This window comes from Somniosus microcephalus, chromosome 5 (genome assembly GCF_052327205.1).
Source record: "Somniosus microcephalus isolate GS21.2 chromosome 5, FLI_Smic_1.0, whole genome shotgun sequence".
Classification (NCBI taxonomy): Eukaryota; Metazoa; Chordata; class Chondrichthyes; order Squaliformes; family Somniosidae; genus Somniosus; species Somniosus microcephalus.
The window spans coordinates 41137277-41150327 of NC_140991.1; the positions used below are offsets into that span (position 1 = coordinate 41137277).

At 45.1% G+C, this 13051-nt stretch overlaps 1 protein-coding gene across 3 annotated transcripts in view; it reads right to left on the reverse strand.

The window, feature by feature from the left end:
* The window catches only part of ncapg2 (non-SMC condensin II complex, subunit G2), a 108461-nt gene that overhangs the window by 18798 nt on the left and 76612 nt on the right, over nucleotides 1–13051 (reverse strand). For all 3 annotated transcript variants that reach the window (XM_085987558.1, XM_085987559.1, XM_085987560.1), the window contains exons 25-26: nucleotides 2239–2342; nucleotides 1307–1407 (exon numbers count right to left, since the gene is read on the reverse strand). In XM_085987558.1, coding sequence (XP_085843684.1) covers nucleotides 1307–1407; nucleotides 2239–2342 — 205 coding nt within the window. The remainder of the gene's footprint in view (nucleotides 1–1306; nucleotides 1408–2238; nucleotides 2343–13051) is intronic.

Here is a 13051-nt window from a genome sequence, read left to right on the forward strand (position 1 = left end):
GACAGTTAACCTCCGGATAAACCAAGGTTTCCTGTAGAACACCACCTGTTTAAAACCTTCTGCTTATTAAAATTTAAGTGCCGGTGAACAGAGAAACTGATTGGGAAAGTTACTCTAGGGCGAAAAGCTCAGGGTTTGTTACTGGGTGTTGCACAAATTATGGGGATCGGGCGGGAAAGTGGAGTTGAGGTCAAAGATCAGCCATAATCTTATTGAATGGCGGAGCAGGCTCGAAGGGCCGTATGGCCTACACCTGCTTCTAATTCTTATGTTCTTAAATTGACAAATCACTCAATTCCAGGATCTTATGGGCTAACTCCAACATAATGTCACAGGTTAAAAGGTCAAATTGAAGGTCTACACAAGTGTCAATTTCAAAAATGGAGAGGAACTATTAATAAAAAAACCTCAGCACTACAGTTTTTTTGAAAAGAAAAACTTTCAAATCAATATTGAATTTTAATACGAGTTCCCTAATGCAAGAGATCAGTTAGTAAAGTACTTTAAAATGATACAGGGAGTTAGGCCCAGCAGCTAAGTAGCAAGGCTCTTCAAAAATCACTTCAAACCAGAAAGTATTTTGACGAGAAAGATGACACCCATAGATTTTCAGAGCTCTACATATGAGGGGAAAAATTTTACTATGGGGATTCTCATATGGCTGCTCCTGCTTTCGGTTAGTTGTGGTGCCAACACCTTTCAATTTTGTGAGAATAAGGAGATGCTTGTATATTCCTACATTACAACAGTGACTGCACTTCAAAAGCACACCATTGGCTTCAAAGCACTCTGGGACGTCCTGAGATCGTGAAAGGCACTATATAAATGCAATTCTTTCTTGCCAGCGAGATATTTTGATGCATTTAAGGGGAAGCTGGATAAACACATGAGGGAGAAAGGAATAGAAGATTATGCTGATAGAGTTAGATGAAGAGGGGTGGGAGGAGGCTCGTGTGGAGCAGAAGCACCAGCATGGACCAGTTGGGCCAAATAGTCTGTTTCTGTGCTGTATATTGTATGTAATTTTCTTCTGTACAATTTTTAAAAAGCAATACAAAACAACAAAAAAAGACAGGGCAGTTGCTTTTGCTGCCTGTAACATGTTTTTCCTTGTCCCTTATTTGAAACACTGCCCCAAGATCAGTTGAAAAGTATAATTACACCCAATGATGTAATGGCCAGATACTATTGCTCATCTACAATAAGAATACTTCATTTTGATCATTTCCAAAGGCAGTTGAAATATTTTTCCCCTTCTGGTATTCTACAGGATCGAAACTTAGTGGACTTAATATGTAAAACTCACCTCTACTGAGAATGAGGAGGATATGGAGAGCAGCTATCAATCCCACAATTCCTTGTATGGCTTCAGAGTTGATGCATTCTGTTAATTCATTTAAAAATGATCTAAAGAGATGGGCAATGATTAAGATCAGCAGTCCTGTGCTATAAAACAGTGATTCAAACTGACTCCGTTACGTATTTAAGTAGAGGACAGTCAGATTTTCAAATACAAAAGGAATTTTTTTTTTTTTTTTTTTTTTAAAACCACAGATGTTTACTGCTTGACATTTTTCACAACATTTTAGTTATGATCAGCAGATTTTCCTCAAAACAGCCAACGGAAACGGCAGAACATTTCTTAAAATATAAGTTAGCTGGCATTGCCGATTGCAATTAGAGGCAACTATAATGAATTCAACCCTAATGGCACAATACAATGTCAAAAATTGTGGAGCACCGCCAATAAGTCACACATTTATCATAGCCTAATACAAATTCAAAATATGGCGAAATGAAAAGATATACGGTTCTATTTGCAGTTGCATGTGTGCTGGTTCAATCTTAACACTATTTGAATTCAAACTCTGCTAATGTCCAATATTCTCTAATTTTCCGTGTAAAGTAAAAGATACATGTACAATGCTAAGTCGTGCCTTATGAAAAATTAGGTTTAAGTGAGATTTTTGTAGCAAACTGTAACAGCCTTTTTTTGATCTACATCTTAGGGAAGAAATAATCAAGAAGCAGGAGGGCTTTCTTTCTCTCGGAATATTATCTAATCAATTAAAAAAAAACTATTACTAGTCATGTATTCCTTCTGATTTTGGAGATTTAATGCCACCCTGTCTCATAAACCCAGTAACATTTCTTAAAAATAGGGAAAAAACCCACATCATTCTCCACAGTCAAATCAAGAGCTGCTAGTTATCCAGGAGTTAAGCAGTTTCATCTTACCTCATCACACCAGGGTATTTTAGCACAATAGCTAGTAAGTAGCTTGAAAGTAGTGGCAGATCAGCAGTGGTTGCAGGTGGAGCAACGTCTTCTGGATCAGATTTCTGAAATTGAAAGTACACGTTGAGGAATGAGACAAGACAAAAAGTTTCATAACTCTATAAAGAGAGCTCGAAGTTACCAACCAACTTTATTCAACATTACATGTTTAGGTAGCATACTCTATTTAGAGCTCATAATGGGAAATTATACTTGCATTTTGTATAGAAAACACTGCTCAGTACACAACAATTTTGCTTATGATGCAATTAGGGCCACTGGTCACGTGAATGATAAACACCAACATGGACTGTTTGGGCCAAATAGCCTGTTTCTGTGTTGTAATTTCTAGCAATTCAATGTTCCATTTACCCAACACATTAACAAAATCCAGGTAACAACCACTCCAAAGTAATTCATGAGGATGCCACTCAACTGCTATCAAGATAGATTTCAATATAAAACAGATTTTCCTGGTGATAAAGTAGAAGAGGTAGTGTTTTTAATTTGTGTAAATGGTGACTCTGCATTCTACAAAGGAAAATAATAACTTGAAAAGGGCACACTGGTACTTGTTTCAGTTTATATAGTGGTACTTGTTTCAGTTAATTTTCTGGAAGGCCAATGTCCTTGAGCATTCTTCAACATTAACGCTACTAAATCGGATTTCCTTATCCTGGAGGCAGATTTGCAGACCCATGAAATACTGGTATTATGAGTTTCCTGCTGGCATAGGGGAGCTGAATGTAGTAGTGCAAGCACCAGGATCTGGATCACAGACATTGGTCTCCTGCAATTCAAACTAAACCAAGCACCAATAGAAAAGTTGCTTGTGTCTACACTTCAGCCAACAGCTATTCTGACATCTGGTGAAAAGACTCAACCATTTCTCTAAATTAAGCTCCCCAATGAATCACAGCACCAAAGTGGCACTGAGGTATACAATCCAGGAAGGTCCCCCAGTACAATCTCTGGCCAGTGCTGCATTAGTTGCTCTCAGCCAGCATTGGATTGGGTATACTACATTTACCCTCGATTGTCTATGGACAAGGGAGGGGGGGGGGGGGGGGGGGAGGAGAAATCAGCAACAGATCTTGCTTCCTTTTGCTATCCAGTGACAGAACAGGCTCAACTATTCAATAGTTTGCTGCTCACAAGTAAAATAGGGTCACTTGGGCAAGATACGAAGGGGCTGCCAGCACATGTACTTTAGCATGAATCAGCACCTTCAAGAAAAGAGTACAGAAAACTGGAACACCATAACCTCAAGTTAATTTAATAATGGTAAACTATTTTGAAAATTTTTATCTTTAATTCTAGGAACAAGATATTGTTGCCAAATAACTCAAGATCTGCTAGTGCAAATAATTTTTTTTTTTAAAAAGCAGAAATTAACAGTTTTTAATGTACAAATGTGGAGATTTTGTTAGTGCAAAAGGTGAAATGCTGATGACTTTGTACAGTAATGGTAGATAGAGGAATCAGTGAAACTCAGGAATTTGGTCAAAAAAGACAAACCAGAATAGACAGAGAAATAAGGTTGTAGTGGCAGAAGAGAGTAAATTGAGAGGTGACAGAAATTGAGCAACTAGAAAAAGAACAAATCCTTATTGGCGGGGATGGGAAAAAAGGGATTTTAATTTTACACATATAACTGGGGAAGTTAAATAAAACGAATACATATTTGTTAAAACGGTTGCAAACGTGATCCAACAACATTAACTGGATGCTCCATACCATATGTATTGCTGGAATACTGCAATATAGATCCTAGCCCTTCACTTAGATTTCTCAACTTAAAGACAGTCAACATTGATTACTAAACCATTAAAACAAATGCATTGAAAAATAGTTACCAAATAAATTGGATTCCAATCAATATAATGGGAATTACAGTAGATCTTATAAACTGAAACAAGATACAAAAATCTAGATGTTTGGAAGGCAACTGTCCCATGTAGGTGGGGTAATCATTACTGTTTTAATTAGTATTACATTCTAAAAACTATTTAGAATTCGGATTGTCCAGCCACAATTTAGTGGATAAGTTGACAGCTTCTTGTTTTTGTGCATTATTTTTGCTGTGTTGTTTTAATTTCAATTGGTTTTGTACACTAGGTTGCAGAATGGGAACAGCTGGAGGCAACTGCAACAAGGATACATATCTCAGTAATGTTTTCCCACTATTGTACTTAGCCCAACGTACACGAAAGGTATTTATTGGCACTGCATGTCCTGTATTCTGATCTTTGCTATTTGGTGTCACATGGAATGATGGATCTCTCTGCTATCATAGTAAACAGATATTTAAAAGAAAACAAAAATGATTCATAATTTGGTTGAGATTATTTAACAGCAGACTGATTTTTTTTTTTCCAGTTTTGTTTGAAATCCTTTTTAACTCCTAAAGTCCTGCAGCCACTAGAAGCCAACTCCATGTGATTCTCTGCAAGGAAGTCTCATTATTGAATAAGTAAGCAACAACCAATAATAATAATAAAAATAGATCAGGAAGCTGGTTCAAGTATCTAAATATCTAGAATACATTTAAAAGTCTTCTCTGCAGGCACCTGTCTACAAAACCTCATCTCCTGTTGTCGTCAACTTCTCGGTTTTAAATTCCTACATCCACATTTATAATGGACACTGCCTGTGCATTCTTATGCTGCAATTACACCCTTCTACCAGTGGCGCTGCTGTAGTGCCTTAGTTTTGCATCTCCCAGCTACTCAGCCTGCACTGCAGAGAAACTCCAATGCTCCAACTGACCCCACTTCCCAAATTGTTATAGGTTTTATTATGCAACTACAAATTGTGGTAAACCACTGTTATACCTGTCTGTATGTGTATGTGTATTCCACTAGGTACAGGTCTGGACACGCCTCGGCTGACTCCTCCCACTATTCCAGGTATATAAGTGACTACCTCCCAGTCCCTTAGTATTCTGGACGGGTCGACCACTCGAGACTAGACCTTCATTCTTTAGTTAATAAAAGCCTGGTTGTTACTCGCTTAACCTCAGTCTTTTGAGTAATTGATGGCGCATCAATTTTATTAACTAAATTTTTTATAATGGAGAAGATCCTCACACCAGCATGCCTGGACCTGGACAGTCGGGAAGCGGACGCTTCCACCAGGTTTGCTCACTGGCTCATGTGCTTCGAGGCATTCCTGACTGCCTCCACTGCGGTCGTAACGGATGCGAACAAACTGTCTGTCCTGATCTCCAAGGTGAACCACCGAGTGTACTCAGTCATCCGGGACGCGACCTCGTACACAGCCGCCCTCCAGCTCCTCAAGACCCAGTACACGCGCCCTGTGAACGAAGTTTACGGCAGGCACCTCCCGGGAAGTCGCAAGCAACAACCTGGGGAATCGACTGAGGAATACCTCCAAGCACTGTCCGTGCTTGGCCGGGCCTGTGGGTGTAAGGCGGTAACGTCCACTAAGTACACGGAGGAACTGATCCGGGATGCCTTCGTAGCGGGCCACAGGTCCAACTACACCAGACAGCGACTGCTGGAGCAGAGTGACCTCACCCTCGACAAAGCCTCCGAAATCGCACTAACGCTGGACGCAGCCTACCGGGGCATGGATGCCTACTCCTCTGCACCGTGGACGCCGCGGGGAACGACAACCTGGGACACGGTAGGACAGCCCCATAGCACCGTACCACCTCAGCCACAGCCCAACAGCGGCCCAACCACCGCAGCAGTGTCCCAAAGCCAAACAGCAGTATCCCAAGGCCAGAAATGCTACTTCTGTGGCCAGGCCAAACACCCCAGAGCGCGCTGCCCGGCGAAGAATGCGACCTGCTCGGGCTGCGGGAAAAAGGGACACTACGCTAGCGTCTGCAAGGCCAAAACCACCCCGAACGCCAGCAGCGCCGCGTGTGGGCCGTGCGAGCCGCCATCTTGGGCCCCCAACAGCGCCGCGTGTGGGCCGTCATCTTGGGCCTCCCCAGCCATGTGCGAACCACCGCAGCAGCAGCCATCTTGGATGACTCCAGCCACATGGGAATCATGGACGCCGCCATCTTGGACACCAGCCGGGACGCAGCAGGCCGCCAACCTCCCCATCTGATACCCGCAGCGACAGACCGACCCCTACGCTGGCCTCTGTTACGCTGGACCAAACGAGACCGCACCAACTGGCTCGGTCCAAAATGGACGTTAAGGTAAACGGCCATGCAATAAACTGCCTTTTTGACTCCGGGAGCACAGAGAGCTTCATCCACCCCGACACGGTGCGGCGTTGCTCTCTCCCAGTCCTGCCTGCGCACCAACGGATTTGTATGGCCGCCGAGTCCCAGTCAGCGGACATTGGCGGCTACTGCGTGGTGACACTAGTAGTAGACGGGACTGTGTTCAATAATTTTAAACTCCTGGTCCTGCCCCAACTTTGCGCTGCCGTTCTACTGGGGTTGGATTTCCAGTGCCACCTCAAAAGCGTTACGATGGCGTACGGTGGCCCCCTCCCCCTACTCACAGTTCGCAGCCAGCAGCCTCCAAATTGCCCACCGCGCACCAGATGCAACCTCTCCACACTCAGAGTCCCACCCCCCCCCACTGTTTGCTAACCTCACCCCCGACTGTAAGCCCATCGCCACAAAGAGCAGGCGATACAGTGCCGGGGACAGGGTTTTCATCAAAACCGAAGTGGAGCGGCTCCTGAAGGAGGGGATTATTGAGGGCAGCTCCAGCCCCTGGCGAGCCCAGGTTGTGGTCGTTAAGACCGGCGAGAAACAACGCCTGGTCATCGACTACAGCCAAACAATAAACCGCTACACCCTGCTGGACGCCTACCCACTCCCCCGCATAGCTGACATGGTCAACCAGATCGCACAGTACCGCGTCTTTTCGACCATTGACCTGAAATCAGCGTACCACCAGCTCCCCATCCGCCCCGAAGACCGCCAGTATACTGCTTTTGAGGCAAACGGCCGCCTCTATCACTTCCTTAGGGTTCCCTTTGGCGTTACCAACGGGGTCTCCGTCTTCCAAAGGGAGATGGACCGGATGGTCGATCAAAACGCGCTGCAGGCCACTTTCCCTTACCTAGACAATGTGACCATCTGCGGCCATGACTTGCAGGACCATGACGCAAACCTCGAGAAATTCCTCCGCACCGCCCAACTCCTGAACCTGACATATAACAAGGAGAAGTGCATATTCCGCACAGACCGCCTCGCCATCCTTGGCTGTGTTGTGGAACACGGGGTCATCGGTCCCGACCCGGACCGGACGCGTCCCCTTATGGAACTCCCACTGCCTAAAAGCTCTGAAGAGGTGCCTAGGGTTTTTTTCCTACTACGCCCAGTGGGTCCCCTACTATGCAGACAAAGCCCGTCCGCTGATCAAATCCACCTCTTTTCCCCTGATGGCAGAGGCCCGCTCGGCCTTCCACCGTATCAAGGAGGACATTGCCAAAGCCACCATGCACGCAGTGGACGAATCCATCCCCTTCCAGGTGGAAAGCGATGCGTCCGACTTCGCTCTGGCCGCCACCCTTAATCAGGCGGGGAGACCGGTGGCATTCTTCTCACGAACCCTCCAGGGCCCGGAGACCAGACACTCCGCGGTCGAGAAGGAGGCCCAGGCTATTGTGGAGGCTGTGCGTCATTGGAGGCACTACCTGGTCGGAAAACGATTTACCCTGCTCACTGACCAGCGTTCAGTTGCTTTTATGTTCAACAACAAGCAGAGGGGCAAAATCAAAAATGACAAGACCTTGAGGTGGAGAATCGAACTTTCCACCTACAATTACGAGATCTTGTACTGGCCTGGGAAGCTCAATGAACCCCCAGATGCCCTATCGCGTGGCACCTGCGCCAGCGCGCAGATCGATAGGCTGAGGGCCCTCCACAATGACCTCTGCCACCCGGGGGTCACCAGGTTCTTCCACTTCATCAAGGCCCGCAACCTGCCTTACTCCATTGAGGAGGTCAGGACCATGACCAAGAACTGCCAAGTCTGCGCTGAGTGCAAACCGCACTTTTATAGACCAGACAGAGCCCACCTGATAAAAGCCACTCGCCCTTTCGAACGCCTGAGCGTCGATTTTAAAGGGCCTCTCCCCTCCTCCGACCGCAATGTGTACTTCCTCAACATCATTGACGAGTACTCCCGTTTCCCGTTCGCTATCCCCTGCCCGGACATGACCAGTGCCACGGTCATTAAATGTCTGAACAGCCTCTTCACCCTGTTCAGTTTCCCCAGCTATATCCATAGCAACCGGGGCTCATCGTTTATGAGCGACGAACTCCACCAGTACCTGCTCGCTAGAGGTATAGCCACAAGCAGGACCACCAGTTACAACCCCCGGGGGAACGGACAGGTGGAAAGAGAGAATGCAACAGTTTGGAAGGCCGCCCTACTAGCCTTAAAGTCTCGGGGCCTTCCGACCTCCCGCTGGCAGGAGGTGCTCCCCGATGCGCTCCACTCGATTCGGTCACTGCTCTGCACTGCCACCAATGCCACCCCTCACGAGAAAATGTTTGTCTTCCCAAGGAAGTCCACATCAGGGACAGCGTTACCGCCATGGCTGACGTCCCCAGGGCCGGTACTACTGAGAAGACACGTGAGGACCAATAAAACGGACCCCCTGGTCGAGAGGGTCGACCTCCTCCACGCCAACCCCCAGTACGCTTACATTGCGTACCCGGACGGGCGGGAGGACACAGTCTCCATACGAGACCTCGCACCCTCGGGGACCGCTGTAACCCACTACCCATTACCACCGCCCCCCCCACGACACCCTCGGGGACTGCTGTAACCCACTACCGATGACCTTCTGATGCGGTCGCATTGAGAGTAAGCAGAGTTTGGCAAGTGGGAGAAAAAGTCATTTAAGTGTATTTTCTGAATTTTAGTGAGTGAAAAAGTTAATTATTTGAAGTCAGTTTAATTTTTTTTTATAGAGTAAATTAAGCTGTTGGGGAGTTTAAACCGGAAGTAGAATCTGGGTATAAAAAGGGGTGGGCTTAGTGCAGCAGCACTGAGTGCGGTCGCATTGAGTGTAAGCAGAGTTCGGTAAGTGGGAGAGTTCGGGCAAGTGGGTGGTGAGGGGATGTTTTTGCTCTGTTTTGCTTCCCACGATCAGGCTAATCCAGCACTGCGGAAGCGGAGCAGCGAGACAATTCAACCGGACCGGCCCCACAGACAGCATTCAAAAGGGAGGTTGGTGATCAGCTGGTTGGTAGGTCCTCTTCCTTCTCTTCTATACCTTTAAGTTGGTAAGTCCTATTAAATAGTGGTGTAATATTATCATCTATATCGGGGCAGAGGGTCTTCATAACTAATAATAAGAAATTTAATTAATTACATAGATATGGGTGAACAGGTGATGTGTTACTGTTGCAAAATGTGGGAGCTGGTGGACCCCATTGAGGCTCACAGTGATTACATTTGCGACAAGTGTTTGCTGCTAGAGGAACTCAGGCTCCGTGTTAAAGAGCTTGAGACTGAGCTTCAGACACTACGACACATCAGGGAGGGGGAGAAGTTCCTGGACTCTATGTTTCAGGAGGTAGTCACACCTATGAAATTAATTAATGCAGATGTAGTCCATGGCCAGGGACAGGACAGTGTGACTATGCGTGAGGCAGGTACAGGGATCCAGGAGTTAGTGTTGAAGGAGCCGCAGCCCTTGCTCTTGTCAAGCAGGTTAGAGGTTCTTACTCCCTGTGAGGGCGGGAGCGGGGACTGCAGGGAGGATGAGCAACCTGGCCACAGCACCATGGAACAGGGGGCCATTCAAGTGGAGGGAGTAAAAAGAAATGTTGTAGTGGTAGGGGATAGTATCATTAGGGGGATAGATAGGGTTCTCTGCAGTCGAGAGCGGGAGTCCCGAAGGCTGTGTTGCCTGCCCGGTGCCAGGGTTAAGGACATCTCTTCTGGGCTGGAAAGAAACTTGGAGTGGGAGGGGGAGCATCCAGTTGTCGTGGTCCATGTTGGTACAAACAACGTAGATAGGACAAGGAAGAAGGTTCTGTTAAAGGAGTATGAGCAGCTAGGGGTCAAATTAAAAAACAGAACCTCAAGGGTAATAATCTTACCAGAGCCACGAGCGGGTTTGGCTAGGATAAATAAAATTAAAGAGTTAAATGCGTGGCTCAAAGACTGGTGTGGGAAAAATGGGTTTTGCTTCTTGGGACACTGGCACCAGTACTGGGACAGGAGGGAGCTGTTCCGTTGGGACGGACTTCACTTGGCCAGTGCTGGGACTAGAGTCCTGGCGAATCATATAACTAGGGCTGTAGAAAGGGCTTTAAACTAATTAGTGGGGGGGAGATTTCTAGAGAGCAAATAATAAAAATGACAACGGAGAAGGTCATAGACTTAGGTAGCAGTGGGGGAATTAAAAAACAGAACGTGTCAGGAAGGGTCAGAAGGTATGGAGTAAAAGGTAAAGTAGTAAAAGGGGAAAAAACAGGAACTGTCATAAAACATATTTGAAAGTTCTTTATCTGAATGCACGTAGCATTTGCAACAAAATGGATGAGTTAACGGCACAAATAACTACATATGGGTATGATTTTGTGGCCATTACAGAAACATGGCTGCAGGGTGACCATGACTGGGAATTAAACATACCAGGTTATTTAACAATCAGGAAGGACAGGCAGGAAGGAAGGGGAGGTGGGGTGGCTATGTTAATAAAGGAAGGAATCACTATAATACAGAGAAATGATATTGGGTCAAAGGAGCAGGATAGTGAAACAGTTTGGGTGGAGATAAGGAATAATAAGGGGAAAAAAACACTAGTGGGCGTAGTCTATAGGCCTCCGAACAGTTGCAACTCTGTTGGACGGAATATTAATCAGGAAATAGTTGAGGCTTGTAATAAGGGAACAGCTATAATTATGGGGGATTTTAACTATCATATTAACTGGATAAATCAAATTGGGCAGGGCAGCCTTGAGGATGAGTTCATTGAGTGTATTAGGGATGGGTTTCTTGAGCAGTATGTAACTAAACCAACCAGGGGGCAAGCAACCTTAGATTTGGTCCTGTGTAATGAGACAGGATTAATTAGAAATGTCCTAGTAAAGGATCCCCTTGGAATGAGTGACCATAACATGGTTGAATTCCATATTCAATTAGAGGGTGAGAAGATTGGATCTCAAACAAGCATGCTGAGCTTGAATAAAGGAGACTATGAAGGTATGACAGCGGAATTGATTAGAGTGGACTGGGAAAATAGATTAGAGGGTAAGACGGTACATGATCAGTGGTGTACATTTAAGGAGTTATTTTACAACTTCCAAAAAAAAAATATTCCACTGAGGAAAAAACGGGTGTAAAAGAAAAGATAGCCATCCGTGGCTAAGTAAAGTAATTAAGGATAGTATCCGACTAAAAACAAGGGCATATAAGGTAGCCAAATCTAGTGGGAGGATAGAAGATTGGGAAGTCTTTAAAAGACAGCAAAAAATAACTAAAAGATTAAGAAAGGGAAGATAGATTATGAAAGTAAATTAGCAAAAAATATAAAACCAGATAGCAAAAGTTTCTATAGTTATATAAAAAGAAAAAAAGGGTGGCTAATGTAAATGTTGGTCCCTTAGAGGATGAGACCGGGAAATTAATGGTGGGAAACATGGAGATGGCAAAAATGCTGAACAAATATTTTGTATCAGTCTTTACAGTAGAAGACACTAAGAATATCCCAACACTGGACAAACAGGGGGCTAAAGGGGGGGGGGGGGGGGGAGGAGCTAAATACGATTAAAATCACTAAGGAAGTGGTACTTGGTAAAATAATGGGACTCAAGGCGGATAAATCCCCTGGACCTGATGGCTTACATCCTAGGGTCTTGAGGGAAGTGGCGGTAGGGATTGTGGATGCATTGATAATAATTTTCCAAAACTCCCTGGACTCAGCAAACGTCCCGGCAGATTGGAAAACTGCTAATGTAACACCCTTATTTAAAAAGGGTAGTAGGCAGAAGGCTGGAAACTATAGACCTGTTAGCCTAACATCTGTGGTAGGTAAAATTTTGGAGTCCATTATTAAGGAGACAGTAACAGGACATTTGGATAAACATAATTTAATAGGACAAACTCAGCATGGTTTCATGAAGGGGAAGTCATGTTTGACAAATTTGCTGGTGTTCTTTGAGGAAGTAACATATAGGGTGGATAAAGGGGAACCAGTGGACGTAGTGTATTTAGACTTCCAAAAGGCATTTGACAAGGTGCCACACAAAAGATTATTGCTCAAGATAAAAAATCACAGGATTGGGGGTAATATTCTGGCGTGGGTGGAGGATTGGCTTTCTAACAGAAAGCAGAGAGTTGGGATAAATGGTTCATTCTCAGACTGTCAATCAGTAACTAGTGGTGTTCCGCAGGGGTCAGTGCTGGGTCCCCAACTCTTTACAATCTATATTAACGATTTGGAGGAGGGGACCGAGTGTAACATATCAAAGTTTGCAGATGATACAAAGATGGGAGGGAAAGTAGTGAGTGAGGAGGACATAAAAAACCTGCAAAGGGACATAGACAGGCTAAGTAAGCGGGCAGAGATTTGGCAGATGGAATACAATACGGGAAAGTGTGAGGTTATGCACTTTGGCAGGAAAAATCAAAGAGCAAGTTATTATCTTAATGGCAAGAAACTGGAAAGTACTGTAGTACAAAGGGATCTGGGGGTCCTGGTGCACGAAACTCAAAAAGTTAGTATGCAGGTGCAGCAAGTGATTAAGAAGGCCAATGGAATGTTGGCTTTTATTGCTAGGGGGATAGAATATAAAAACAGGGAGGTATTGCTG